General features: G+C 40.3%; 1 protein-coding gene and 1 long non-coding RNA gene across 7 annotated transcripts in view; one reads left to right on the top strand and one right to left on the bottom strand.

Moving 5' to 3' along the window:
- LOC129771477 (scavenger receptor class B member 1) overlaps window positions 1–26,740 on the top strand; it is a 132,128-nt gene that overhangs the window by 94,502 nt on the left and 10,886 nt on the right. For 3 of the 5 annotated variants that reach the window (XM_055775159.1, XM_055775160.1, XM_055775158.1), the window contains 5 exons: window positions 7,211–7,463; window positions 7,695–7,868; window positions 7,933–8,125; window positions 8,734–9,109; window positions 9,171–9,292. In XM_055775159.1, coding sequence (XP_055631134.1) covers window positions 7,211–7,463; window positions 7,695–7,868; window positions 7,933–8,125; window positions 8,734–9,109; window positions 9,171–9,292 — 1,118 coding nt within the window. Of the gene's footprint in view, window positions 1–1,818; window positions 1,972–7,210; window positions 7,464–7,694; window positions 7,869–7,932; window positions 8,126–8,733; window positions 9,110–9,170; window positions 9,293–26,740 lie in introns of all 5 variants that reach the window. The other 2 variants (XM_055775157.1, XM_055775156.1) reach the window with 2 other exon arrangements.
- On the bottom strand, window positions 24,744–25,703 carry LOC129771478 (uncharacterized). 2 transcript variants are annotated; one of them, XR_008742386.1, is made up of 5 exons: window positions 25,571–25,703; window positions 25,413–25,512; window positions 25,191–25,349; window positions 24,995–25,056; window positions 24,744–24,930 (listed from the first exon to the last, which is right to left on the bottom strand). It is a non-coding gene; the product is annotated as an uncharacterized LOC129771478 (long non-coding RNA). The 2 variants fall into 2 exon arrangements; XR_008742385.1 differs by having other exon boundaries at window positions 24,752–24,930; window positions 25,191–25,330.

Raw genomic sequence — 26,740 nt, 5'->3', positions numbered from 1 at the left:
GCGTATTCGTGAGAAACCACTGTGCTCGTGAGAAGTAAGGATAAAATCAAGAATCTGTGCAAACAATTGACTTGAATAAACAAATCGAGATAATAATCATGCTGTGATCATATTCCATAACAATTTCACATCTAGTTTGTTTCAATACGGTACAATTTTATTGAACTCATTGGGTGATTTCTGAATTAGAGCAAGTTAACATGAAAAAGCTCTCATTTATCATTGATCATTGAATTGCGGAAAGTTGCGGAACGGGATGATGATGAAAATTAATCCACGTAAAGCCTGTACTCGAAAAAAGTGAGACACACAAAAATGGTCACCAGAAATTCATTTAAAGTCGAAATTACTCCAAACTTTCAGACAATAAATTATTTTATGTTGTCTTCTCTCGCTTTGACAGAATCAATATATGTCCACATAGGGGAAATCAGGGTAAAAACGGCACTCCCCAATTTTTCCAGTTAGAAGTTCCAGTTTTTTTTTGCAATTTTTCCGATGTTCCCTATACATACTTGCAATTTTCGAATGCTGTAAAACAAACAACAAGAACCGACCAGCAAACAGGAGACAGTCTATGTAGAATTACGCTAGTGGAATTCAAATGTTTTAGTCGGGAAATTTAGGAAAATTCAATACTTTTTGTGAGCCTAATTCATCTTAGATCATTGTTCAGTGTATTCTGTGAGACGGTAGGTATTTTTTTTGCTCATAGATGCTCAAAAAAATTTTTCGTGTTCATTCGGGGTGAAACTGACACCTTCAGTCAGGGTAAAACCGACACCTGGTTTGTATTTCACTGACAAAAAAAAATGCGTCCTTACTTTTTGTAGATGCCTCGTGTTTATGTTTGGAAAACAAAACGACAGAGTCCGGCTTTTGAATTGATAAAAAAAAACAATGTGAAACATCCTTTCAATGTGAAAAACATAATTGCTGGCTGAGATTTAAAACCTTACATCGGCAGCGAGAGCTGTGGGGCTCAAAAAGCCATCAGTGAACAGTTTTTAGTTGCAGTCGAAATACATGTATTTACTTGTTTTTTACATATAATTTGAAACTATCCCGCCTCTCCCCTCTTAAAGTGTTTGAACCAAGTTTTTGTCAAGTTTTGTTTTGTCAAGTTTTTGAAATTGAAACAAGTTTTCTTTCGATTCTCAAAGGTTTTGATTTTACCCAACAGGGTGTCGATCTTACCCGCACTCCCATTATTTAACCCTAAAACATCAATTTTTGTATTCTATGAAATTTCGAAATTTCTCCTCAAAAAAGGGTCAACAGATACTGTAGAATGGTTCATGAATAGTTGAAGAGAGGTTCTGTAACGATTTGAAGTCGAAGAAACATGAAATATGTTGGAATCCTTAGGGTGTTAGTTATACCCTGATTTCCCCTACATGAGAATTGGTCAAACAACAATTTTGACATAATTTGACACAATCTCTCTACAAACTTTGTTCAAACGTACCTCATGCGACTTAAAAACAGACGAAGATATGATGTATTAGAATTTCATATCCACTACACAATCCGCTCTGCATTAAATGTCTATCCCAATGTAAAACTATGTACAAAATGTTGAACCTGAGCTTAAAATTCTTTAATATACAAACAATATCAATTTACACCAACCACTATATTGAATGATATCGGAAATGTGAAAAAAATAGCCGGCAACAACTTATCAACAATATTGATGGGCGAAGAAATGGACGATAGATTTTCTCGTTACAATCCTAGTACATTTGAAAGAAATTTTGCTTGGCATTGACGGAAATGTATTGAATTGTTTGTCGATTTTTTGTATCCTGAATGTAGCTGACGAGCGCGTGCATTTCTAGTGTATCCTGTTATCTGTAGTGAAAATTTATTCCTAGTGTGAATTGTTTTACTGTCAAACAGACAGTAAAATGCATGGCCGGAATAACCGATTATGCGCTAAATTATCTAGTGCATTCCTGAGGAAGTGGTGTAAGTATAGCAAATTTTCTCGAATCTTAGTAGTAAAAAAAAAACAATTTTTTTGTTATATATTTCGTCGGACATTTCGGTTGGGAACATGTGTAATTTTGCAATATTAACGTAATGGTTTAGAGTGATTCATTTTGAGATATTTAAAAAAACAATTAGAAGAAATGAAAAAAAAACATTAATTCAATATAATTTTTTGAAAAAAACATCGATTCTTTACAATTAAAAAATCGCGATCCTTTGTTAAATCACAATCTTGGATGACGACGGTTCCTCAGGTTGCTCATAAAATATTGAACAAATTGTTCACAGAAGCGTTTTTGCAGTACACTACAGTAATACAAGTGAAAGATTTGCAGGTGCTGTGAATTAGTTCTAAATCGATTGAACCCTATTGAACGTACATGTGTGTGTGGATACAATCGTTTATCGCTATTTAATATTAAATTCGAATAAACAAAAAAAAAAAGATTATTAACAGCGATGTGTCACTCAATATGTTTATAGAATGACGAATACAGGGTCCTAGGAATATCGCCTGACCCAGAATCTTCCAGGAGGTGATAAAGAATTATATATTAGGTTAGGGAAAAAGTTTTCTATAATTTTAGGGTGAAATTCACAACTATTATAAAAATTCTTCGGATTGTCCAATTTGGGTCAAATATGCACCGTTTTGTCGTAAAATTTATTGCCATTCTAAAAGTAGCTTCATAATGCCTCTATCATAGAAGTTTTGGTCCTTATTGGCGAAAAACTTTAGCAAGACATTTTTTCAATCTTTTCTCGGTCCCAATTTCTTATCACTCTGAAAATTTTGCAATGCGAGAAAAGGTGGTAATCGTTTGGTGCTAGGTCCGGACTATGGGATGCATTAAAATATTCCGACCAAGTTCTCGGAATGGTGTAGCCTTGCGTTGTCCTGACGGTACACAACGTCTCTTCGGTTGGCCAATTCAGGAAGTTTCTGGTCAATCGCTAGCTTCAAATGGTCCATTTGTTGATAGTAGAGATCTAAATTTAGTGTATTGCTGTATTCTTCATGAATGAATCACTTCAGTGTTGTTCGAGCAATTTCAAACACTTTCGATGCTTTGCACAAAGGAAATCCATCCTTGATTATCTGCGTTGCTGTTTCAAAATCTCACTTCTTCCAACGTTGTCTATCTATCCTATTTTTTTTTATTCCACGGCATCTGGAATCAATTCGACCAAAGAAAAGTTTCAAACCTGTTCACTCCACAGACACGTGTCCATGGCACCTCACATAGCATGCAAAATTTATTTCATTTATCGTCATCAAACTCACAGTTTCGCTGCATCAAATTCCTCTTCTGTGAGTAAACAGAACTTCACTGCACAATACACGAAAAGTTTGTTTAATCAGCGGAAAAAAACCACAATCCAAAAAACTCAATTTTCGTACAAAGTGCTTGCTTTTTTTATGCTACCGCTTCCCTTCGCCTATCAAATTTTACCTTGGTTTTTTACGTTAGGTGCATACGGTTCAACAAGGAAAGTAGATGACATGATAAAAAAAAAATACAAGTTGAGCCGTAAGATAAAGGGGGTGTCCAAATCAACCTCACTTACCCTACCTCTTGATAACCATCTTCACGCGTCACGACCGATAACGATGGTTTACAGAAACATTTTGATCGTTAGTATTTGGGTACAATATATTAATTAAATGTGTTAATTAAATGATGCATTACTTTGATCGGCGTTTCGTTCTATATTCTTCTTTGAGCTTTGAATTCCAAAATTATCGTACTCTGTGATTGTTCATCCTCGACATGCCCACCCGAAATCAGAAGTTATTCCAGATGGGAGACGAGAGCAGAGAAATGATTTTGCACACTCACGTTGAAAATCCAACGTGGTGAGGTGCGACAATCGCAAAACCGTTGAATATCGCCTAAACGACCTTTGTGATGTGCTCAGACGTTTTTGGAAACCAAGCAGCGTAGCCCGAGCGACTCAAACGAAGCGTCCTAGTTCAACTAACGATCGTCGAATGAATTGAAAAGTGTTGAGAAGCATCAAAGCAAACCATGGACTATCAGTTAATGAAATCACAATGCAATGCAGTGTCGCTGGTAGTACCCAGCCCCATCCTAGGCGGCCATGATTTTGGTGCCAACATCTCGAGAACAAAACAGCTGAGATGTATGTAGTTTCGAACCCGTTTTGTATCCTACTGACAGCTCTGTCAGCTCAAGTGCAAACCTTTCCAATGTTTTGAACCCTGAGATGTTGGCACCATCCGAGCACATAGAGAGAGATACGTGGTAGGCGGTTCATGACTAGGTTCTGATAAGGTACCAATTCGGCATTCGGTTTCGCACCTGTAGAGCGACAGTCGGGAGGTTGTTCAGTTCAGTTTGTTATAATGAGATGAGTTATATCGAGAAGAACCCAAATGCACCCAAATTCCACCCAATATTGGACAAATATAACGCGGAAGTTAAAGATAATGGTAAAACGTCTGCGGATACTACACAGATAACCACTCTGGGACTTCGGAATCGTTTTCGGAATACGAGAAAAACGTATGGTTTATAGTGCCAATGAAAATGATTATCTCGATTTTTCATATGGAATTTGCCCCGAAATGGATAAGGATAAGCAAAAATAAGTACACTGAGGGTCAAGGGCTGTTTCTTCAAATACAGTATCATCAACGTGCATTGCCCACACGAAGGGAGACCCGACGACGAAAACGAACCGTTCTACACGCAGCTAGAGCAATTGTATGACAGCTGCCCACAGAGAGACGTGAAAATTGTCATCGGAGAAATGAATGCTCAAGTAGGGCGAGATATAATGTATAGCCAACGATGTCTAAATTGACAACCTCTCGTGCAGTGTGAATATAGATTCGGACCACTACTTAATTGCAGTATGCATGCGCTCAAAACTCTGTAGAACACAAGACGAAGTCGAACGCTGCGACCCAACACTGAGCAACAGCGGGACATCGCTTGGCGATGGGCTTTCCTGCTTGGTCGCTTTAGAAAGTGTGATCAGAAGAGCGGGGATAGACACGAGTGGTACGATTTTCCGAAAGTCAGTCCACACGTCATTGACATTATGACACGAAACTTTGAGATGTAAATGAGACTTACATCAGACTGAAGACTTAGGACAGTAAGATTGGACTCATCATCAATACGTCGACGACAAAATACATGTGAGGAAGAGGCTCCAAGGAGACAAATGTTAGTCTTCCATCAAGAATGCAGATTAGCGGTGTAATCGAAGTGGTAGACGAGTTCGTGTACTTGGGCTCACAGGTAACCGACAATATCAGCAGTAAGATACAAAGACCCATTATGGCAGGAAACCGTCCTTACTTTGGACTCCGGAAGATACTACGATCGAGTAAAATTCGCCGCATCACAAAGTTAACCATCTAGAAAACACTGATAAAACCGGCATTCCTCTACGGCCACGAGACGTGGGTTATGTTCGCGGAGATTCAGCGCGCTCTTAGTGTGTTCGAACGGAAGGTATCGCGCACCATCTACGGTGGAGTGCAGATGGATGACGGAATGTGGAAAAGGCGAATAAACCATGAATTGCACCAGTTGCGGGGAGAATCACCTGTCGTTCATACATAATTTAGCGGCCGGCTGCGTTGAGCTGCACATCGTAACAATATCGGATGACAGCCCAGTGAAAATAAACCTCGACAACGACCCGATAGGAAGGAGGAAAAGAGGTGCGCAGCGGGCAAGATGGTACGACCAAGTAGAAGCCGACTTGCGAATCCTACTTAGACTGCATGGCTGGCGACAATCAGCTATGGACCGAGGTGCATGGAGACGACTCTTGTGTACGGCCACTAGATCCTTTTGCTGATTAAGTATTTATGTAAATAAGTGCTGCGAAATATTGATTTGCACGATAATATATCCTATGCTCATTCGGGCTTCATTTACTAGTGTCGTAGATGTAAAAATTTAAGTTTTTGAAAACCGAAAAATCGTCCTAGAGGGGAGTACATGAAATCGGGGTTTTAAAGAAAAGTTTGTTGCCAAATGTCTTAAAATTGAATAAAACGTCGAGATTTACTGTTAGTTATTTTTTTTTGTCAAAAATCGATTTTCAGACGGAAAAACTACCAAGTTCCAGTCAATTTTCAATTTTTGAACAAATTTTTTTTCGAAATAACAGTAATCAACATTTCGCTGTAAATTCCGTATGAAAATCGAGATAACTATTTTCATTGACACCCTAAACCATACGTTTTGCCTCGTATTCTGAGTCTCAGAGTGTCAATTTTCGAAGAAAAATATTCGAAATGATAGTGGATCTCGACGTTTTATGTAATTTGAAGACATTTCGTATTAAACAAATTTTTTTGAAAACCCCAAAAAATCATCCATTTTTGGTTTTCAAAAACCTTATACTTCGACGGCGGTACAATTCCTTCGACATTTTTTCGAAGAATACGTGCGAGAATTTGTCTGGTTTTCCATATCTTCCTTTGGACCATCGCAGAAACCTTTATCCTTTGAGGGGGGAATCCTACCCTCTGTCGTTAAAGAAGCCCCAATAAAATAATAGTATTATATCATGTTGAGGGATGTTGAGCATAGAACATTTAGGAATATTTAGATAGAATGCTTTTTATAGAGCAGTGCACTATGGTCTGCGTTGAATCCGTTCTCCGGACACCTCTTGCAGTCACCCAACGCTTAACTTCTAAGTTTGCTGGTCTTCAGAATACGCTCATCCTTAAATAACAGTGACGTTCTGTTGAAGGTATCAATTTCTTGATCCGCTCAACAACTAGTTCGAACATATTCGAAAAAGACATTTTCGTTTTCGTCCGTTCGAATGAGACTTTTTTCGAGAGTAAAAATATTGATGCAATCAGATGTACTTCAAGGATGCCACAGGAATATGAATGGACAATACTTTCGAACATATCTGATTCGAATGAAACAAGAATAAGGGGATAAACTTTTATAACTGACATAACCTAATTGAATATCATACAACTCCTCAAACATTGATAAATATTTCCGCTTCAAGTTCGATACAAATGCAATGTAAAGTCAACATAAAGGGATTCTATCGACGTCGACAGAAGCATAGTTGATGATACATTGACCCTTCGTTACCATGCATTTGAATCGCACTTTCGTAGAAATGACCTTCGCCACTAAATGTCAACTATTTCATTTATATTTATTACAAATGTATCTTTTTTTTCTTCATTAAATTGCAGGGTTTGTGATAGCATTCGCGTTGAGTTTGCTAGTACTCGGTGTTCTAGTCACATTCGGATTCAGCACACTAATTAACACTATTATTAATCATCAAGTAGCACTTAGGAAAGGAGGACAATCATATGGTTGGTGGTCGAAACCTCCTGTGGAGCCGATTATCCGGCTTTACGTCTATAACGTCACCAATGCTGACGAGTTCCTAAACAATGGAACCAAACCTATCCTTGACGAACTGGGCCCTTATGTGTATGTGTAAGTATCGCCATGGAAGTTCATCAACGCAGACACTTTGCATAAAATCAGATGAAATATAGTATACCATATGATTTATAAAACAACAGTTTATACGTCTTTTTAGTAACATAGTTCAAGATAGTGAACGTAACTATCGTCACGTATTTTGACTATATAGATAACAACAAGGTTCCTTGTCAATCATACCATAGAATTCATACATCATTTCTTCCTATTATTCATTCACAGGCAAACATGGGAAAAAGTAAACATAGTCGAAAATCCCAATGGGACTATCAGTTTTAATCAGAAGCGAGTATATTTGTTTGATGAGGAACAGTCGGGTGGTTCAGAAGACGATGTTGTGATAGTACCAAACATTCCAATGCTTAGCGCTACTTCACAAAGCAAACATGCAGCTCGGTAAATATACTATGAGACACGTATTCGCAGCACAAAGTGTGTTATATTACATTTCCATTTCCAGCTTTTTACGACTTGCAATGGCTAGTATCATGGATATACTGAAGATTAAACCGTTCGTTGAAGTATCAGTTGGGCAGCTTCTTTGGGGCTATGAAGACCCATTGCTGAAGCTCGCGAAGGATGTGGTTCCCAAAGAACAGAAGTTACCGTACGAAGAATTTGGTCTCATGTATGGAAAGAATAGTACATCAAAGGTAATTGACTCACAAATTGTCTTGACACGGACGAATGCCACCGAACTACTTTATGGCATCGGATGCTGAATGTCTTTACCATACATTGTACCGCGTCTTTAATCACAATCAGCTAAACCTTAAGCCATTTCCAGCCTCAAATAGTTCATAACTCCTTCCGGATGCAAAATCAAAGTAAAGCATTGAGCCTTTGTCATATTGATAGCGGGGCCTTGCTATTTTTTACAGAAATCTTAATAATAAGTATTATCCACCATATATATAATCTCACGGAATTGCTTCATATCTTCGAGGACATCAGGTCGCCTGAACCTTTCATGTCTACAGTACACAGACTACTACGTACCTTTCTGGGGCATGACTTACGCATGTTTCTAGTAACAATTCACAATTGTTATGCATCTATGCGATATTTCCGTTCACATTATCACCTTAAAGGCTTCAATTCCGCTTACCAAGCTAACGATCGTGGATTCAATCACTGGAATCTATTGAATGTTGGCCTTTTTCAAGGCTAGAGACTAGATATCCTCTATAATAGAAAAATAATCAATGAAATAGTGAATATTGTTTTATGTCTAACATTTTTTTTTTCTTTTCGCAAACAGGATAGGGTAACTATTTGGTCAGGCGTGGACGATATCAGAAAGTACGGTATCATAGACCAATATAATGGACGATCTCACCAAACGCATTGGTTAACGGAATCGTGCAATCGTTTAAATGGAACAGACGGATCCATATTCCCACCACATATCACGAAAAACACCACCTTGATGGTTTACGAAAAAGATCTGTGTCGTCTCTTACCGCTGTCGTTCGAGAAGGAGGTCACGACTAAAAATGGGGTACAAGGCTACCGCTTTAGTCCTGCACCAGATGTGTTCGCTTCGGTTGATATTAATCAGGATAATATGTGTTATTGTCCGGCAGGACCACCATGTGCACCCAACGGATTTTTCAACGTTTCGCTGTGTCAATACGGTGAGTTTATCTCTTTCTATTACAATGAGCGTTACGTTATCTCGTATTTTTTTGTTTCTAGATTCCCCGATTTTGCTCAGTTTCCCCCATTTCTACTTAGCTGATCAGTCGTATCGTTTGGCTGTTGAAGGAATTTCTCCTCCCGAGAAAGAGAAACATCAGCTTTTTATTGATGTACAGCCGGTAAGTGACCGTACCATAATGGAATTTTTGATAACATATTTCCCGCATACTGCAGGCATCTTCTTTGTCGTAGCACACTTTGATACAAAGGGCTTCCTCTTCTTCGAGGATTTGTAGTGAATGTGAACGAAATTGCTGTTCTTCCATTCATTTCATTCTTGTATCCAGCTTCGCGTGTACCATGTATATGTGTATAAAATCAACATCAGGAATGAATGGTGTCCACTCGTTGTGATGTGCTTGCTATAAAGATTGGCAAAACAGTTCACTTTGATGAACGATCCAGTCGTTAACTGTTCATCTAAGTGAGCCACTTCATTTCAACCGTTCTTTTGCTATTTCGTTCAGCGATATCAATATGGGTATCAAGAACAACATAGGATGTTAGTTGGAACCAAACATACATAGACAACTATTCATATCCTAGCATTGATACCCAGGTAGCCAGTACGCACTAAAAATGGTCTAAAATCAGCACTGTATCCACATACGAAATACTGAATAAATACTTATTACACTCTATAAACCAATATTGGGTGGATATAATGCTGAAAAGGCGAAATATAGGGCTCTTTGAGTGCTTCAGTTACAGCCATAAATAAACATTACTAAAGCTTACTTAGGGCTAACTGAAAACGTCACTTGTGATGGTAGCCTTTACTAAGCAGTTGTTTCTGTTTGGTTTTTTTTTCTAGGAAAACACCATCGAATTTATCGTGATTCGTCAGAAAACCAAAAAAATCATGCCAATTTTTTCATGCGTTCACCTTACCACCTGATGATGGGATCACTTGTTTATTTATTTATTTAATTCACCTATTAATCATAGACCACACACACTATTTAGACATTCCTAATTCTATCTTTAAAAACTAGTCTACTTATGTTGAAATCAAAAATATCGTGCACATCGATAAAAAGCCTACAGCATCTATCTAGCGGATTGTTATATTCGTATGCAGGACGGTGTCCTTGAACTCTGAGAAAGGGAGTGCTACGGAGTTGGCGGTTCGGAACGTAGTATTCATATTTTGCAGTATGCTACCGCAGTCGATGTTGTTGCTGAGTACGTCGTAGATGAACAGTCTTTGCAGGAAACTACGCCGGCTCGACAGAGTTTGAAGTCCGATGAGCGCGCATCGTAAGGCGGTAGATTGTCGGGATTTGTCCGTGGGAGCCGCCGTAACGCATTTCTTATGAAACGTTTCTGGATTTTTTCGATTTTCGATGTACGTGCACACTATGATACGTGGCCCAGATTTGCATTCCATACTCTAGCACACTGCGAACCAGAGAACAGTACAACAGTACAGTCAAATTGCGCTGTATTTCTTCTTAGGAAGCCAAGCATAGAGTTTGCTTTAGTGACTGTCATCGTTATGTGCTCGTTGAATCTCAATTTCCTGTCTAAAGGTAGTCCAAGGTCCTTGACAGAGCAAGTAGTGATTCATTCATCGAATATTCAAACGTGACCGGTGTTCGACTTCGGCTGAAGGTGATGATTTTGCATTTGGCTGGGTTTGCCAACATTCCGTTCATTTTACAACACGATGACAGGCGTTCAATATCAGCTTGCAGAGCAAGACCGTCGTCTTGATAATGCGGTAGAGTTTTAAGTCATCTGCATACAAGAGCTTGCAGCAGCTTCGGTGGTCGCATACATCGTTTATAAAAAGTATAAAAATAAGAGGTCCAAAGTGACTACCCTGAGAACCCCGGACGGTAGATGAATCGCATTGGACGTTGTATCGTGAACCTTCACGAAAGCTTTCCTGGACGAAAAATACCATTCTATCCAGCGAACAATCCACGAAGGAAGACCGAGGCGGCTCAGTTTTGTGATAGCTAGCCCATGCAGAACTTTGTCAAACGTCTCGGAGAAGTCGATATACACGGCATCAACTTGTCGACGCTTCTCGATGGCACCAACCAGAATGTTAGTGAAGGTCATCAGATTGGTAATGGTGTAGCGTTTTCTTTATAAACTCGTGCTGAAATTCTGAGATTAACGATCGGATTGTATTGTACAGCTTATCGTGCAGCAGTCTTTCTAGGACTTTCGCTAAACAGTCCAGTATTAATATTGGACGGTAGTTTTCTACGCTGTGAATGTTTCCAGATTTGAAGATCGGGGTTATGGATGCTAGCTTCCATGACTCAGGAAAGACGCCGTCTAGAAGTGATCGATTGAAAATAAACTGGGGTGGTGAATGATGCAGCACAATTCCTAATGAAGGAATTCGATCCGGACCAGGACCTTTCGAGGCGTCAACAAAAGGGAGGACTTTGAGAATATCGTCGTGGCTAAGAGTGACTTGCTGCAGACGAATATCAAAACTAGGCGAGTTATTGATGTATTGCTGCGGAGTTGGAGCACCATCGACTTCGTAAACGGATCGGAAGAATTCCGCGAAGAAGTTAGCATAGGTTGCAGCGTGAGAGAAGCTTTGACTACAGTATGTAACATCCACTGGAATACGTGCTGAGCCTTTCCGGGAATTTACAAAATTCCAGAAACATGATGGATTTATTACTCTGCAAATTGTCAATGTACTGTCGAAAGCTAAGTTCATGTAAACCACTAACCACTTGGCTTCGGCCAACTGTACAGCAGATTTATTTGTAGCTATTTTGGAGCGGAAATAACGTTTCCGAGCTTTTCGCAGACGGTTACGCAGATTACAGAGTTCGGAGTTCCCCCACGTTTGGGTGAAATTTAGAGAAGGCTTACATCTTTCAACAGGAACGGTATCTTGAATTATTCGATATATGTTGTCGTAGAAGACAGATACGGTTGTATCAATGTCAGAGAGGTCAAGAGGCTCGGTCAAATTCAACGAGCCGATTCGCGTGTTGATAGCGTTAAAATCACACCATGCAAAGTGTTACTCACTACGAGCTGCTGGATCACCGGGCGGGCGGATCTGGCCAGGCGAATGAACGTCAAATTTTAAAAGTAACGGCTCATGATGATGGTCGTTTTTTGAAATAGTGGTAGTTCTTACAGCTCAATGCCATCTGAATCGCTAACGAGTACCAGGTCAAGGTCAGCACTTTTCCACAGAATTTAGATTTTGAGTGATTAATTGCTTATTACACTCTATAAACCAATATAGGTTGGATATAATGCTAAAAAGGCGAAATATAGGGCTCTTTAAATGTTTCAGTTACTGCCATAAATAAACATTACTAAAGCTTACTTAGGGTCAACTGAAAACGTCACTTGTGATGGCAGCATTTACTAAACAGTTGTTTTTGTTTCGTCTGTTTTCGAGGAAAAAAAAACCATCGAATCTATCGGGATTTGTCAGGAAACCAAAAAAACACATGCATTTGATGAGCCCACACAGGTTTATTGCAACAATTTTATGGATGATATTGACGGGGACAAAACTGGTCACTTGAGCATCCTGAATCTTTTACCCAGTGGGCCATCCTCAGAGATAACAGTGATTGGATGTAACCAAGGACTAATTATGACATTCCATACAGAGTGATCGAACATTCTCGTTCAGTATGGGATGAAGGAGGCGCCAACGTTCGTAATGGTTCAATCATGCTCTACACTGATGGGTCGAAAATGGGAAGCAGAACAGGTGCCGGAGTGTATGTTCCCAAAACATAAATCTCTGTGGCTATGGGAAACTGGCCAACAGTTTTTCAGGCAGAAATAACTGCAATAATAGAATGTTTAAATGTCTGCCTCAAAAGAAGATATAGACATGCTAATCTGAATATTCTCAGACAGTCAAGCGGCACTTAAAGCTCTAAATGCTTTTGAATGCTCTTCAAAAATTGTCTAGGAATGCATTTCCCTTTTACGGCAATTAAGTCAGATAAGTTCGGTACAATTGTACTGGATTCCTGGCCATTGCGGTATAGAGGGCATCGAACGAACAGATGAACTTGCCAGGAACGGCTCAAACTCACCATTCACTGGTCCAGAACCATTCTGTGGACTTTCTGACTGTGTGTTGAAAAGTGAGCTGAATAAATGGGAAAACCGGGAAGTGACAGCCAATTGGATGGCTGCAAAACTTAAACAGGTGAAAAAATTTATTACGCCGAGTATTAAAATTACTCAACAGCTGCTAAGCCTTAGTAAGAAAGACCTCAGCACATTCACTGGTCTTGTAACAGGACACTGCCCGAGTAAATACCATCTTAAAAACGTAGGTTTAGCACAAGATGATATTTCTCGCTTTTGTAATATCGAAAGCGAAACCTCGGAACATTTGCTCTCAGGGTTCTCTAACTAGACGCAGACTTCAACACCTTGATAAAGCTATTCTGAAGCCCAAGGAAATATGGTCTGCGTCACCGATCAGGATTATAAATTTTATCAAACAGATTATTCCTGATTGGCACCTATCTCGCTATAGCTTTCAGTCTACTCCTTCATCAATAAGTAGTAGATAAGCTTGAAGTGTTATACTAGGGGTATACCACAATAGTTCAAAATAATGGACGCAGTGTTTCACACCCAACAGGGAGAAAAATGATATTGATATATCATTATTTAGATTAACGGTGCACTGCTTCGAATGAGAAATAATTGTTATATGAAAATTACCTTATGAGAACCGAGGTATTTCATGTGTGTTTCTCCGTTATGCTTTTGCTATCTGGACCACTGTTGATAGATATAAATGAATTGAAAATAGACGTATTTCAATAATCGCGCTCAGATACCTAAAAAAAACAAATAAACAAAACAAACCTATCGTAATTCAATAATAATTTAAAGGGTTATGTAATGTTTATTTCGAGATAAACACTTGCAGCCATATACACAAATGTCCAATGTAAAAATGTTTTACCCTAATGCTTGTATGTATTATATGGTAGCATTAAATGCGCATATAGTGCTTCCACTAATGCCTTTTTCATATGTTTTATTCTAATGTTTGTAAGCATTATATGGTATGGGGGTCTTCGTAGCCACTTGGTTTCGCGTTCGCTTAATAAGCGATCGATCGTGAGTTCAAACTCAGGGCCCTCAATTGACCATCTTTGTGTTGTTATAAAATAACTACGTCCACGCAACCATCATCAGCTATGGAGATCGATCCACGGTGGAACAAAGATCGATTCATCCATACAACTGCTCTGCTCTGCAAGAAACATCGGGCTGCTGTTCTATAACTAACCCAACAATGATCGATTTCAACTGTCTCCGCTGTCCGGTCTGCTGAACAATGGAAGAACAGATAGAATACCCTTACGCCTAAATGGCTACTACAGTGTAATTTACCATAATGTAATGGAACCGAAAACCTAACGCCTAAATGGCTACTCTACTACTGTGTAATTTACAATTTATAGAAACATAATTATATGCACATGTACACGATAAAAACGCGGCTCTGTTACAGATAAAATGCTAATGAGCCTGATAAATAAATAAATGGGATAAAAAAAAGCATTATATGGTAGCACTAAATGCGCATATAGGGCTCTCATTAATGCTTATTTTCATTAATGTTTATATGCATTAATAATGTTGATATAAGGCCCAAAGGATCAAAAAAGCTGACATACTGATATAGAGATGCAGAATTAGTGGTATAATAGAGCTATACATTAATGCTTATGATTACTTGGATAGAGTTGGACGTTTTTTGATTTGTATGGAATTTATAGTTTTGAACTTACGAAAGAAAGAAAAGGTGCTTCTTCTTTAAAAATCGCAAACTATATGCGAAAATAGAACTATCAATATCATATATTACCAGAACGTTAGGGGACTTCGAACAAAATCAAACTACGATATCATCGCTTTCACGGAGACATGGCTTCGCGAAGAAATTTCCAACGCTGAATTAGCCTCGAATTACACACTCTATCGCTGCGACCGCAACTCTTCGACCAGCAATCTGACTCGGGGCGGAGGTGTTCTCATTGGAGTACAAAAATGCTTACAGTTTAGCATCATCGAAGTTCCAAATGCAACCGAACTCGAACAAATTGCAGTCAAAGTAAGTCTCGCAAATATGTCAATCTTTGTATGCTGTGTTTACTTGAAACCCAATAGCGATCCAGAGATGTATAGGAAACACTGTAGCAGCGTTCAGTACCTTCTCGATCGCAAAAACGAAACCGACGCGGTTATCATTCTGGGAGACTACAACTTACCGAACCTTTTGAGGTACTTCGATGAACAGTTGGACAGCTATTTACCCGCTAACGCTTCCTCTGAGTCAGAAATCACCCTTACACAGACGATTCTTGGCTTTGGATTGTCTCAAATCTGCAATTTCCTCAACGCCAATGGCCGCCTGCTTGACTTGTCTTTCATAAATGACACTAAACCATTTCAAATCTTGGAACCATCCACTGCGCTGCTTAAGGTCGACGCACATCATAGACCATTCGTTTTAACATGTGACGTTTCTTCCATTTCGAATGAAGACCAAGACGACGCCTTTTATTACGACTTCAAAAGATGTGATCCTGCGCTGTTGGACGAAGCTTTGGCTAATGTGGACTGGGTACTCCTTCTGTCTGACTCCCCAGTAAACACTGCCGTTTCCCGTTTCTACGAAGTCGTTAATGCTCAAATAGATGACAAGGTACCGCTCAAGAAGAAAAAATCGCAAAAGCACCACAAGTGCCACTGGTGGTGTAAGGAATTAGGAACGAATCGCAACAAACTTCGAAAAATTCGCAAACGTTACTTCAAGAATCGTTCTGCAGAAAACAAGCTAGCTCTCCAGAGCGCGGAGAGCACTTACAATGAATTGAAGAACGCTGCATTCCGCAACCACATCAACCGTTTGGAAAGAAATTTTAAGCGCGATCCGTCATCTTTCTGGACCTTCATCAATAGTAGGAAGGAAAACCATGGATCCCCTTCGGATTTGTTCTACGGCGAGCGCCAAGCCAACAATCACCGTGAGTCTACGAACCTTTTCGCTGACTTTTTCAGCAGCGTTTACACTAATGAGCCATCCGTCGTTGAAAGCAAACTAAACTCTTCTCACACCCTTCATCTCCCTCGCCTTGCATTGTCACCTAGTGACGTTCAGACGGCGCTTTCATCTGTAGATATATCGAAAGGCGCAGGGCCTGATCGCCTACCACCATTGCTGTTAAAACAATGCGCCACATCGTTGTCGCTCCCCGTGTCGATTCTCTTCAATAAGTCGTTATCTGATGGAGTGTTCCCGAAGGCATGGAAGATCGCATCGATTTCATCAATCCACAAAAGCGGCAATATCCACAATGTTGCCAACTATCGCCCGATCTCAATATTGAATTGTCTAGGTAAGGTTCTAGAGAAAATGGTACATGACGTCATTTACCGCTCCGTTCGACATGTTATATCAGATAGACAGCACGGGTTTATGAAAAGTCGCTCAATTACTACAAACCTGATGACGTTTGTGCATGGACTGATTGGGAAGCTCGAGAAACGGAAACAGGTCGACAAAGTTCCGCACGCGACAGCTGTTGATAAAATGAGAGGCATCGATTGGAGGCCTGCTGCCGGATTGGATCACTAAATGGACGCACTCTTACTTAACAAGTCGCGAGGGGTTCGTTAAGTTCAATGGTGCCATGTCTGGCACATTTAACATCCTCTCTGGAGTTCCACAGGGCAGCCACTTAGGACCACTCATTTTCAACATTTTTGTCAACGACATCTGCAGTCTTCTTCGCTGCGATTGCCTGATGTATGCAGATGACCTTAAGATCTATCGTACCGTGTCCTCGTCGCTGGACTGCTGTGTGCTTCAGGAGGATCTAAACTCACTACTAGATTGGTGCTCTTCAAATGGCATGCAAGTAAACACTTCGAAGTGTAAAGTCATGTCTTTCACTCGTCAACGCTCTCTAATCGATTTCGCTTACACAATGGGCACAAGCAACCTGGAACGCGTTGAGAAAATTCGAGACCTAGGCATACTGATAGACTCCAAAGCGAAATTCAACGAGCACATCTCCGCGATTACTGCTAAAGCGTACGCTTTGCTGGGCTTCATCCGACGCAACACGGTAGCCTTTAACGATGTATACGCTTTGAAGACCCTATTTTGTTCTCTAGTTAGAAGCACATTAGAATATGCAGTACAGGTTTGGGCACCATACCACAGAGAGCAAATTACTCGAATCGAAAACGTCCAGAAAACTTTCATAAAATATGCATTGCGCCGCTTACCCTGGACCAATCCCGTTATATTACCGGCATATGAGGATCGATGTAAATTGATCGATTTAGAGACGTTAGCCAAGCGGCGGATAAATTCGCGCAGGCTGTTTATATTCGATCTGATCACCGGCCGTCTGGATTGTTGCTACTTGCTAGAGAATTTGAACTTCCATGCACCTGTGCGAAATCTCCGGAATCGAGTCCTCTTGTGGGTTCCTGCTCATCGTACTCAGTACGCCTATTTCGAGCCTCTGATCACCAGCAGTAGGCATTCAACGAAGTGACAGACGTTTTTGACTTCAACATTGCAAAAAATACATTTAGAAATAGAATAAGACAAATAAGATAGATAAGTCTGTACTACTTTTAAAGTCGAAGACGATACGAAATAAATTTAAATATACGTAATACGTATACGTATACGTAATTTGATTCGCACAGAATATGTGCAATTTTACATATTTTCTGTCAGAACTAAACATAGGTTCCATGAAAGATCATATTTCATAATGGTATCATCAGAAAAAATCCAGTAACAACTTTTTTCAATTTTCACAAATAATCAATCATACAAACAATCACTATAAGAGCCTCGCAGACTACTGACTTTTGCCGGTCGATAGATTGGTCGGACGACTTAATCAGTATAAAGCGATATGCACATGCGCACACTACACCGATTCAGTACGGGCCGATAAAAAAGTTTGATAGGCTTCGCGATTGCATTCAAACTATTCTGTAGGCCAACTATCGGTTGTTCGTTTAATCAGTTCTGGCTAGCATCGATTTACGCACACACGACGATTGTTTATCGATCGATAGTTCAATTCGCTCTCGATTCACTATCAATTTTGGCATCCGACATGCGTGCCGTGTCAATCTCTGAGAATGGGATGCACCCAATGCTCTCTGAATCTCTTTTTGGTTTTCCTTCAACGTTCTCTTCCCCGATGTCAAACACAAATTAAATACAGTCTTTCGAGAACATTCGGCCGACAGTTGGCTAGTGTACGCACTCTTGATCAACCGACTGTTTGGTTGGGTCGGTGTGCGCACTAGCAACCCAACCCGACCAAACTATCGCCTGATAAGTCTGCAGTGTGTGGGGGCTCCAACACGTATACGCAATCCATTCTGTCCAGCGCAATCTGCTTTCCACCCCTATTCAGTTCAGCTGCGCTTATTCGCAAACAGTTCGTCCGCAATTAGAGGCGAATGAAATGCAAAGTTTAAAGCCTCTTAAAAACAAAGAATCAATCAATTCGCTCGCCAACAGTTCTTTCTTAATCAGTTCGTCGCAAACAGTTCAATCAGTTTGTTCCAAAACAGTTCACTCTCAATCAGTTTGCTCCCAAACAGTTCGCAAACCATTCACTCACTATCAGTTTGTGTAGCGAACTACCGTTCTTTAAAAAAAACGACCGCTCGTTCACTCTTTTTGACGAGCTAGTTCTTTCGTACGGTTCGCGAACGGTTTACTTGCTAGCTCGCTCGCGATTGTGATTCAAAATCGCGGATGGCTTATTTATACCAAACAAGTCGACAATGGGCAGAAACATATATATTATTTGCTCGTTGTTGACGGTACTGAAAGGTGAGCACGCAAATCGGCAGAACAAATGTATGAAAAAATGGGAGTGCTTCCAGTTTTCATTAATTTTAACCGTGTAGTGACTAGGATATTGTAATGTATAGCATATCAAACAAATTCCCGATTCCATAGGTTTGCAAATGATCAGAATTCATTCGCATTGAAAATAGTTTTTAACGTTAACTTTGTTTCATAAAAACGTGACCTGTTTTCTGATTTTACACCCTTCCCGAAAGACGTAGTTCTACGTCAAAACCTTTTTTGTCGGTCGAGGTGATTTTAACCATGCCGACAAACAACAAAATCGTTCCACAAATCTGTGCAATGTAGTTAGAACCCGAAGGCTCATGCCCAGTTGGAAAAAAAATAAACAAATCGAATACCTTTAAATAAGGTGGCTTTATGCCATTTGAAGGTTCCACTAAGCAGTAATTGTTGCAAAATTACAAGGCCACGGCCATGCGATGTTTTTTACTTCTCGTGAAAGGTCTTTATTCTTTAGGTGACTCATTTTCCCTGAAGCGCTGTTTCCCATTATATTATGAGGGTAGCAATACTCGATTATGAGGGTAGCAATACTACAACTTCGCGTTAAGACGCGAGCTTGAAGGAATTCCGTGTGAGACCAGACCTCATGCTAGACACAGTGAGCTTAATGGAAATAGAATATTGATTTAGCGTATGATAAAGGGTTACAAGTCTGGACATGACGTGAATTAAGTCGTAACTCAAATCCAATTATTTGTATTCATCGTAACTTCTAATAATCTTATACGATCAGCGTCTTAGAATTCCTACGCTGTAATTGCGTATCCGGGAACGTTGACAAATTCATATATTGCTCATTTCTGATTATCTTGTTCCAACGAATCAGTCCACTTCTTCATTACTCGGAACAGAACAGTGAGAAAGAGGTATGCTATAGAGGCAAGGCATTTTATCGATCAATTATAGTTTTATCGTTCAAATGCACTATCTTTAAGGCCCTTTTATCCCTATAAGTTCCGAATTACACAGAATGGACCAGTTGACCCAATCATCAATGCAAATCAAATTGAGCAACGGCTCCATATGTTTTTCGATATGTGCACACGATCTACAAACAAAGCATAAGTTACAGATAATTCCGATACCGATAACATTTTTACGACATGCAACGACATGAACGGCGCGAATCGTTTAAAACGATTAACAAAATAAACATAGTTACTGCTTCCGGATGTAATTACCATGCAACGCTTCACACCAAATCACATTTGCAGCATTTTCTTGCTCGCTGAACCTGAAGTTAGTTCACGGACATCTCGATTTGCGTGCAAAAAGAACGATTAACGATTTCAGCCGACTTTGAAGACTGTTTAGCGAAACCTTCTGATGATACGATTGAATCCTTTTTTGTATCAAAAGGCAGATTATTCCGAATCACTTTGGCACCATTTTTCAATTTCTGCTAATTCTTCAATATTTTTCGATTGGGTGGAATTAGGGACAATTGGGAGGATTGAGCTCTTTTGCAATGTAATCGGACTCGGTTGCCACAGAACCACTGAAGCACCTCTCGACTATAGTGGCAGCTTGCCAAATCTGGTCAAAATATCATCGGACCTTTGTGAGCCTTAATAATTGGAAGGAGACGTTTCTGCAGGCACTCTATGCACTCTATGCTCTATGCATTTTCAAGTCCATTACCTTGTTCGTGACAAGAACTTTGGTTTTCTGTCCAGAGCTACAAATCCCTTGCTAAATAAAGTACTTCCTGACAAATTCATCAGCGAAAACGAACTTAAATTTGCTGGGAATATCTCCTCTGGTAGAGGCCTTAGAGCTGTCCAGAAGTCTGGGAAATGAACAGCTCCATCTTCACGTACGCATCCTTCGATCTTCGTCAAAACGTTGTTGTATAACTTTCGAGTGCGTCTTTTGACCACCAGATTTCGCTTCAGCGTCCTATTTGGTTGCTTGCAGGCACGTAAATCACGATAACCTTCTCCGAAGGATTCGTGATGATACTTTGGTAAGGGTTGTGTCTTTTGGCATTGTCGTAATCCGAGAGTCCCGGGTTTGCCTTAATTGTTCTCAGTACCTTTAACCTCAGCTTCCGATCGTAAGTTGCACTACAACACGTCCTTCGACCCATCCGAACAACAGTTGTACATTCACGGAAACGTTTCAGCACATTATACACCGTTCAGCGATTTTCCGAATATACCATTGCACCGGATATTTGATGTGGGTGTCCAAAATCGATTACTTCCCTCGAATTCTACCCTGCAAAACTTTTTCAGAACAAAACGGATCATCGGAAATCTTATAATCAATAACATAATCAGCGTTGCCAACGTTCCAGTTTAAACTTCGCACTTCGTTTTGTTATTGTTTCTGTTGCACTTCGTTTTGTTTTGTTGACGTAGGACTACGTCTAACCGGAAGATATAGGGGGTGAAATGGAAATCTAGGCACTGAACAAGTAGGAAAAAATGCAAGATTTGGAACGCTTATAACTCGAGCATTTCTCAATAGATCGCAAAGGTTTTTGCATCAATTGATAGGAAATATATTTACGCATCTATCATAACGAATAACATTTCATTTTTCTTGAGATAAATAATAGAATAATTGTGAAATATCAAGCATTGTCAAAATGCACTATGTGCCCATTTTTGATTGGTCCATTTTGTGCTCCTCAAATCGTACCGACCAAAACGGGCAACCAGAGCAGCAGCGAAATAGAATGAAGCACGATTGGAAAGGAAAAAGAAAAAAATGAACGAAACATTGGTCGCAGTCTCACACATGCGTAATTCTCGAGCCAGCCAGTCAGCTTAAAAATCCTCGCTCCGCTGCCGTAACGATCATTCTCATCCAAACCGTACACCACATCGGTTCGCATCACAACACATCAACAAACCAACACAAGCAGCCATGTCTGGACATGGCAAAGGAGGACAAATCCCGCTCGAACCGTGTTGGTCTGGAGTTCCCGCAAGGGTAGCTAGGCCGAGCGCGTTAGTACTAGTGCACCAGTCCACCTAGCCGGCGTTATATAGTTTCGGCCGCCGAAGTGATCGAGTTAGCTGGCAAAGCTGCTGCGACGATAAGAAAACCCGCATTCGGAACAGAACACATTCGGTTCGGTGGACATCAAGACAACAGGCAGTTGCAGCGAGTGGCGAGTGGTAAACGCAATCGCAAAACGGCATCAGGTAGCAGAAGAAAAAAGTTTGTTCTTTATACAAACTGCTTTGGTGGCAAATCCAGAACAAGGCTGCATCGAGAGCGTTCGAAATGTTTTTTTTCAAAACCACGAGTACTAAGTTTTCTAAATTGAAACCATTCCATAAAACAAGGCGCTTTTCAGGGCCATTAAACCTTCCAAAAAAGAGTTTAGGAAATACAGTTCAATGCTTTCTAAAACAATATCCAAAATAATAATAAAACACAAATTGATTTTTTCATAATTTGTTTGCCAGGATATGATGAGTATGTGAATTTGGCAGTTGTTCTGAGCTTATTGATTTTCACCAATTCTTAAATTGCTTCTAGATTGAAAGTACAGTAATTTACACTTATCTCGACATTTAGCTAATTGGACGGACCTGTAATGCGACATATTTAGTTGGACATTTTTGTAAACATAGAGTTCGGGGTCCAAATTATGACCCCACATTGAAAGTCGACACTGTACAACTGTCATCACAAATGTTCAATTACAGGTTAAAATTACCTCCAATGCGACACTGAGTGGTGGTAATGCGACGTGCCATTGAATGTAATTTACTGTAAAATATGTCACAAGCTGGATGGGAAGAAATTTTCCAACTGTGAAAGCTGTGGCGAGTGGCAAATGCAATCGCTAAACAGAAAGGTTTAGCCGAACAAGATGGGGATATCGAGTGATAACAAAACAATAAACTCTTTAGATTGAAGATAATTTTGTGATCCTGAAAAGGACCCTTTTTAGCCTGCATGTGAATCCAACGAGCGAACAAATCGTAATGAATGTATTTTTTTGCCATCGCTCCCTTTTAACGCTCAATCGTTCGTCTCGTTGGACTCGGCCCTCTGGCTGAGTCTGCCGTTTTGGTTCTATCCTGTGAGTGTGTACCGCTAGAGTATAAAAACACGCGGACCCCAAAAAAATATCTTATTTTCTTTCAAACCGTAAACCCGTGTGGTTGTACGGCATCGGCATCGTGGACGTAAGAAAGGAGGACAAGTTAAGGGAAAGGCAAAGTCTCACTCGAACCGTGCAGGTCTCCAGTTCCCTGTTGGTCGCATTCACTGATTGCTCCGCAAGGGTAACTAGGCCGAACGGATTGGTGCCGGAGCACCAGTATACCTAACAGCGATTATAGAGTTTCGGCCGTCGGAGTGCTCTAGTTGGCTTGCAAAGCTGCTCACGACAATCAGAAAAACCGCATCAAGAACAGAGCAGCTTCGGTTCGGCGCTCATCAAGGAAACAATTAGTTTCAGTGAGTGGCAAAGTGTTTCTCCAGCACGTCGCATTAAATGTAATTTACTGAACAACATGTCACAAGCTGGATGGGAAAAAAATTTCCAACTGTGAAAGCTGTAGCGAGTGGCAAACGCAATAGCTAAACAGGAAGGTTTAACCGAACAAGATAGGAATATCGAGTGATAACAAAAACACAACACCAAAGGTTCTTTTCAGAACCATCAACATGTTCATAAAGAGTAAACAGTAAACTAATCCATTTTTCAGGTAGATAGGTAGGTATTCACGTAGGAGAAGAAAATAAAACAATATATTTAAAATATATATTTAACAAAAGCTGTCCCCTTTGTATAGTCCTACGTCACTCCGGTTATGTCCCCGACATTACCCACCCGTCTTTTTTGTTTTTAATTTTGATTTTTTAGGTGTTTTTGAGTTTTTTAAAATCACCTTTTTGTGTTCTGTTGAGCATTTAACGTCCAATATACCCTTGCATCTTGGAGTTTTTGTGAATTTCTTTTTTGGAGAAGTGGAATCGGTGGTGCGAGATGGAGGAGCGTTGTCATGCTTGTGCTGTCACTATCACCGACGAAAGCGATGTAGTTTCTTGCCAAGGATTCTGCAAGTCTACCTTTCATCTAAAATGCTCGCATCTAAGCGCAGATCTGTGGGCCCAGATCAGATCCAGCTCAATGATCTATTGGATGTGCCCATCTTGTAGGAAGTTGATGAGTAACACTCGCTTTCGCAATGCTCTAAGCTCTTCCAATGATCTGTTACAAGCGGTAGTCGGTCAACACAGTCAAATGCTTGAAAGCATACGAGGTGAGATAAAAAAAATACAGACAAAATAAATGAAATCGTAGGAAAACAACAGCAGCAGAGTCCTTCAAATCGCTCGCCTTGGCCGACAGTTCAACCAAGATCAACAAAGCGTCCCCGCATCCAAATCGACCCGCCACAGGTCGAAGAGGATGCCACTCGTACGCTTTGTGGTAGCAAAGAACCAGATCCAGTTTTGTCTGTTCCAATCGTGCACACCGCTGCACGGGAGCCTAAATTTTGGGTGTTTTTCAAGATTTTCTCCACACGCTACTGTGGAGGAAATCTCGAGTCTGGTACAACGTAATCTGGAAATGAACGAAGGGGTTGACGTAATAAAGTTGGTCCGAAGAGGAGTTGATCTCAATCAACTCTCTTTCATATCTTTCAAAATCGGAATGGCAATGAAGTGGAAGGAAAAAGCAATGCTGCCATCAAGCTGGCAAAAAGGAATTTATTTCCGTAAGTTTGTAGGTGCCGAACGGGGCAATACAATTTTTCGTGACGAGCGACAGCGTGATAGTCCCTCTCAGCAGCGAGACTGTTTCTCCACTCCGCTCGTTGCTCCCTTCCAGCCAACGGTTGCGATGCCGCAGTGACATTTTGTGTGAAGAATCTGAAATGGGATATGTAGCGAATATTACTCGTACTGTAAGCAATGATTTTATAAGTTTACCTACCCTATCCGCTATTAGTGATGGAATTGAGTCTCGTTCTGTTAATCCGTTAAACGTGGGAAACCCTGTGAAACAAAATACAGTAATTAGCATATATTATCACAATATGAACAGCATCAAAAGAGTCGAAAGACAGAAGCATTTATATTTATCATCGCTAGAACTAGACTACGATGCTTATGCATTTGTGGAAACTTACTTGGAATCCTCTATACAAGATAGTGTACTGTTCAATTCGTGTTTTTCGGTCTACCGCTGCGACAGAAACACACTTAACAGCGATAAACTGTCCGATGGCGAAGCGCTTATTGCGGTCCATCGTCGTATCGTCAGCTCGAGCTGAAAACAATGAAGCGATCTGTGTTAAGATGAAAACAATGAATGGACACTTATTTTTGTGCTGTGGATAAATTCCACCTACCTCGAATTTAGCTCGCTACCACTCGTTCGTCGCATTTGTTGACTCCGTCATCGACATAATTCAGCCGGGTGACATGGTGCTCGTGTCAGGTGATTTCAACCTACCGAATTTGAGATGGAATCAGTATATTGAAGAAGGAAATGATTCTTTTCTCTTACCTGAGCGAATCGTTTCGCAGAGTGAAGTAGCCATTGTTGATGATTTTTCGTCGTCTGGATTGATGCAAGTGTGTGATACACCGAATCAAAACAATAAATATTTGGATTTGGTTTTCACCACGGACACGGAAACCTGTCATGTTACTGTGACGGATCCGATCATTAAACATGAAATTCACCACTTTGCTACGCAAATGACGATTGCAGTTGCTACACTGCGCGAAATAGAATTTGGGCGATCCAGAAGGCACTTAAATCTTAACTTAATGGACGTGGCGTTGGTGAAAGAAGCACTACGGAATGTTTCGTGGAACGATATATTCATATCTTCAGATGACTTCGAACGTGATGAGGAAGCACATAAGCAACATGCCGCATCAATGTTCGAATTTCTTAATTCACTGGATGTTTTTCAATGCGGACTAGATTCTTCTACTACTGTATGCAACAGTACAGACTTCAACGTTATGTCGTTGTATTTCGTGGTTTTCGCCGTTTTCGCAAGAGTTGCCCCTACCAACAGGAACCGCTCGAGATCGAAAAAATCGTATCCGGAATGGTTTTCAACGGCTCTCATCCATACTCTCAAAGAAAAACGCAAAGCGCTGAAAAAAAAGCAAAAGAATCGTACTCCGGAAAACGTTGTCTCTTACAAACAACTACTGCGATTGTTTAAAGCGTTACACAGAGAAGCGTATCAAGTGTACATCACTGGGATCCAGAATGAGATAAAGGAAAATCCGAAATCCTTTTGGAAATTTGTGAATAGTAGACGAAAGAACAGTTGAATTCCGGAGATAATAACCTATGGTAACCGATCTTCGACTTGTGGACAGGAGACCGCCGAGCTCTTTGCAGAGTATTTTATGAGCGTTTATCAGAACGACCATCCGAATACCGTCGACTCTTCAATCTACAGAACCACTGACTTGCTGGAGTTATCGTATCGTGAAGTGGAACAAGGTCTACTGGATCTAGACTCGGGTAAGTCAGCAGGACCAGATAGACTCCCCACAAAATCATTGAAAGAATTTAAGGATGAACTTGTCGAACCGCTGACTATGCTATTCAATGCTTCGCTTTCGTCCGGCTACTTTCCGCAACTGTGGAAAATCTCACATGTTATTCCAATCCATAAAAAGGGCTCTCGTTCAGATGCTGAAAACTACC

Source organism: Toxorhynchites rutilus, chromosome 2 (genome assembly GCF_029784135.1).
Source record: "Toxorhynchites rutilus septentrionalis strain SRP chromosome 2, ASM2978413v1, whole genome shotgun sequence".
Classification (NCBI taxonomy): Eukaryota; Metazoa; Arthropoda; class Insecta; order Diptera; family Culicidae; genus Toxorhynchites; species Toxorhynchites rutilus.
This window is presented reverse-complemented; position numbering and strand designations above follow the sequence as displayed.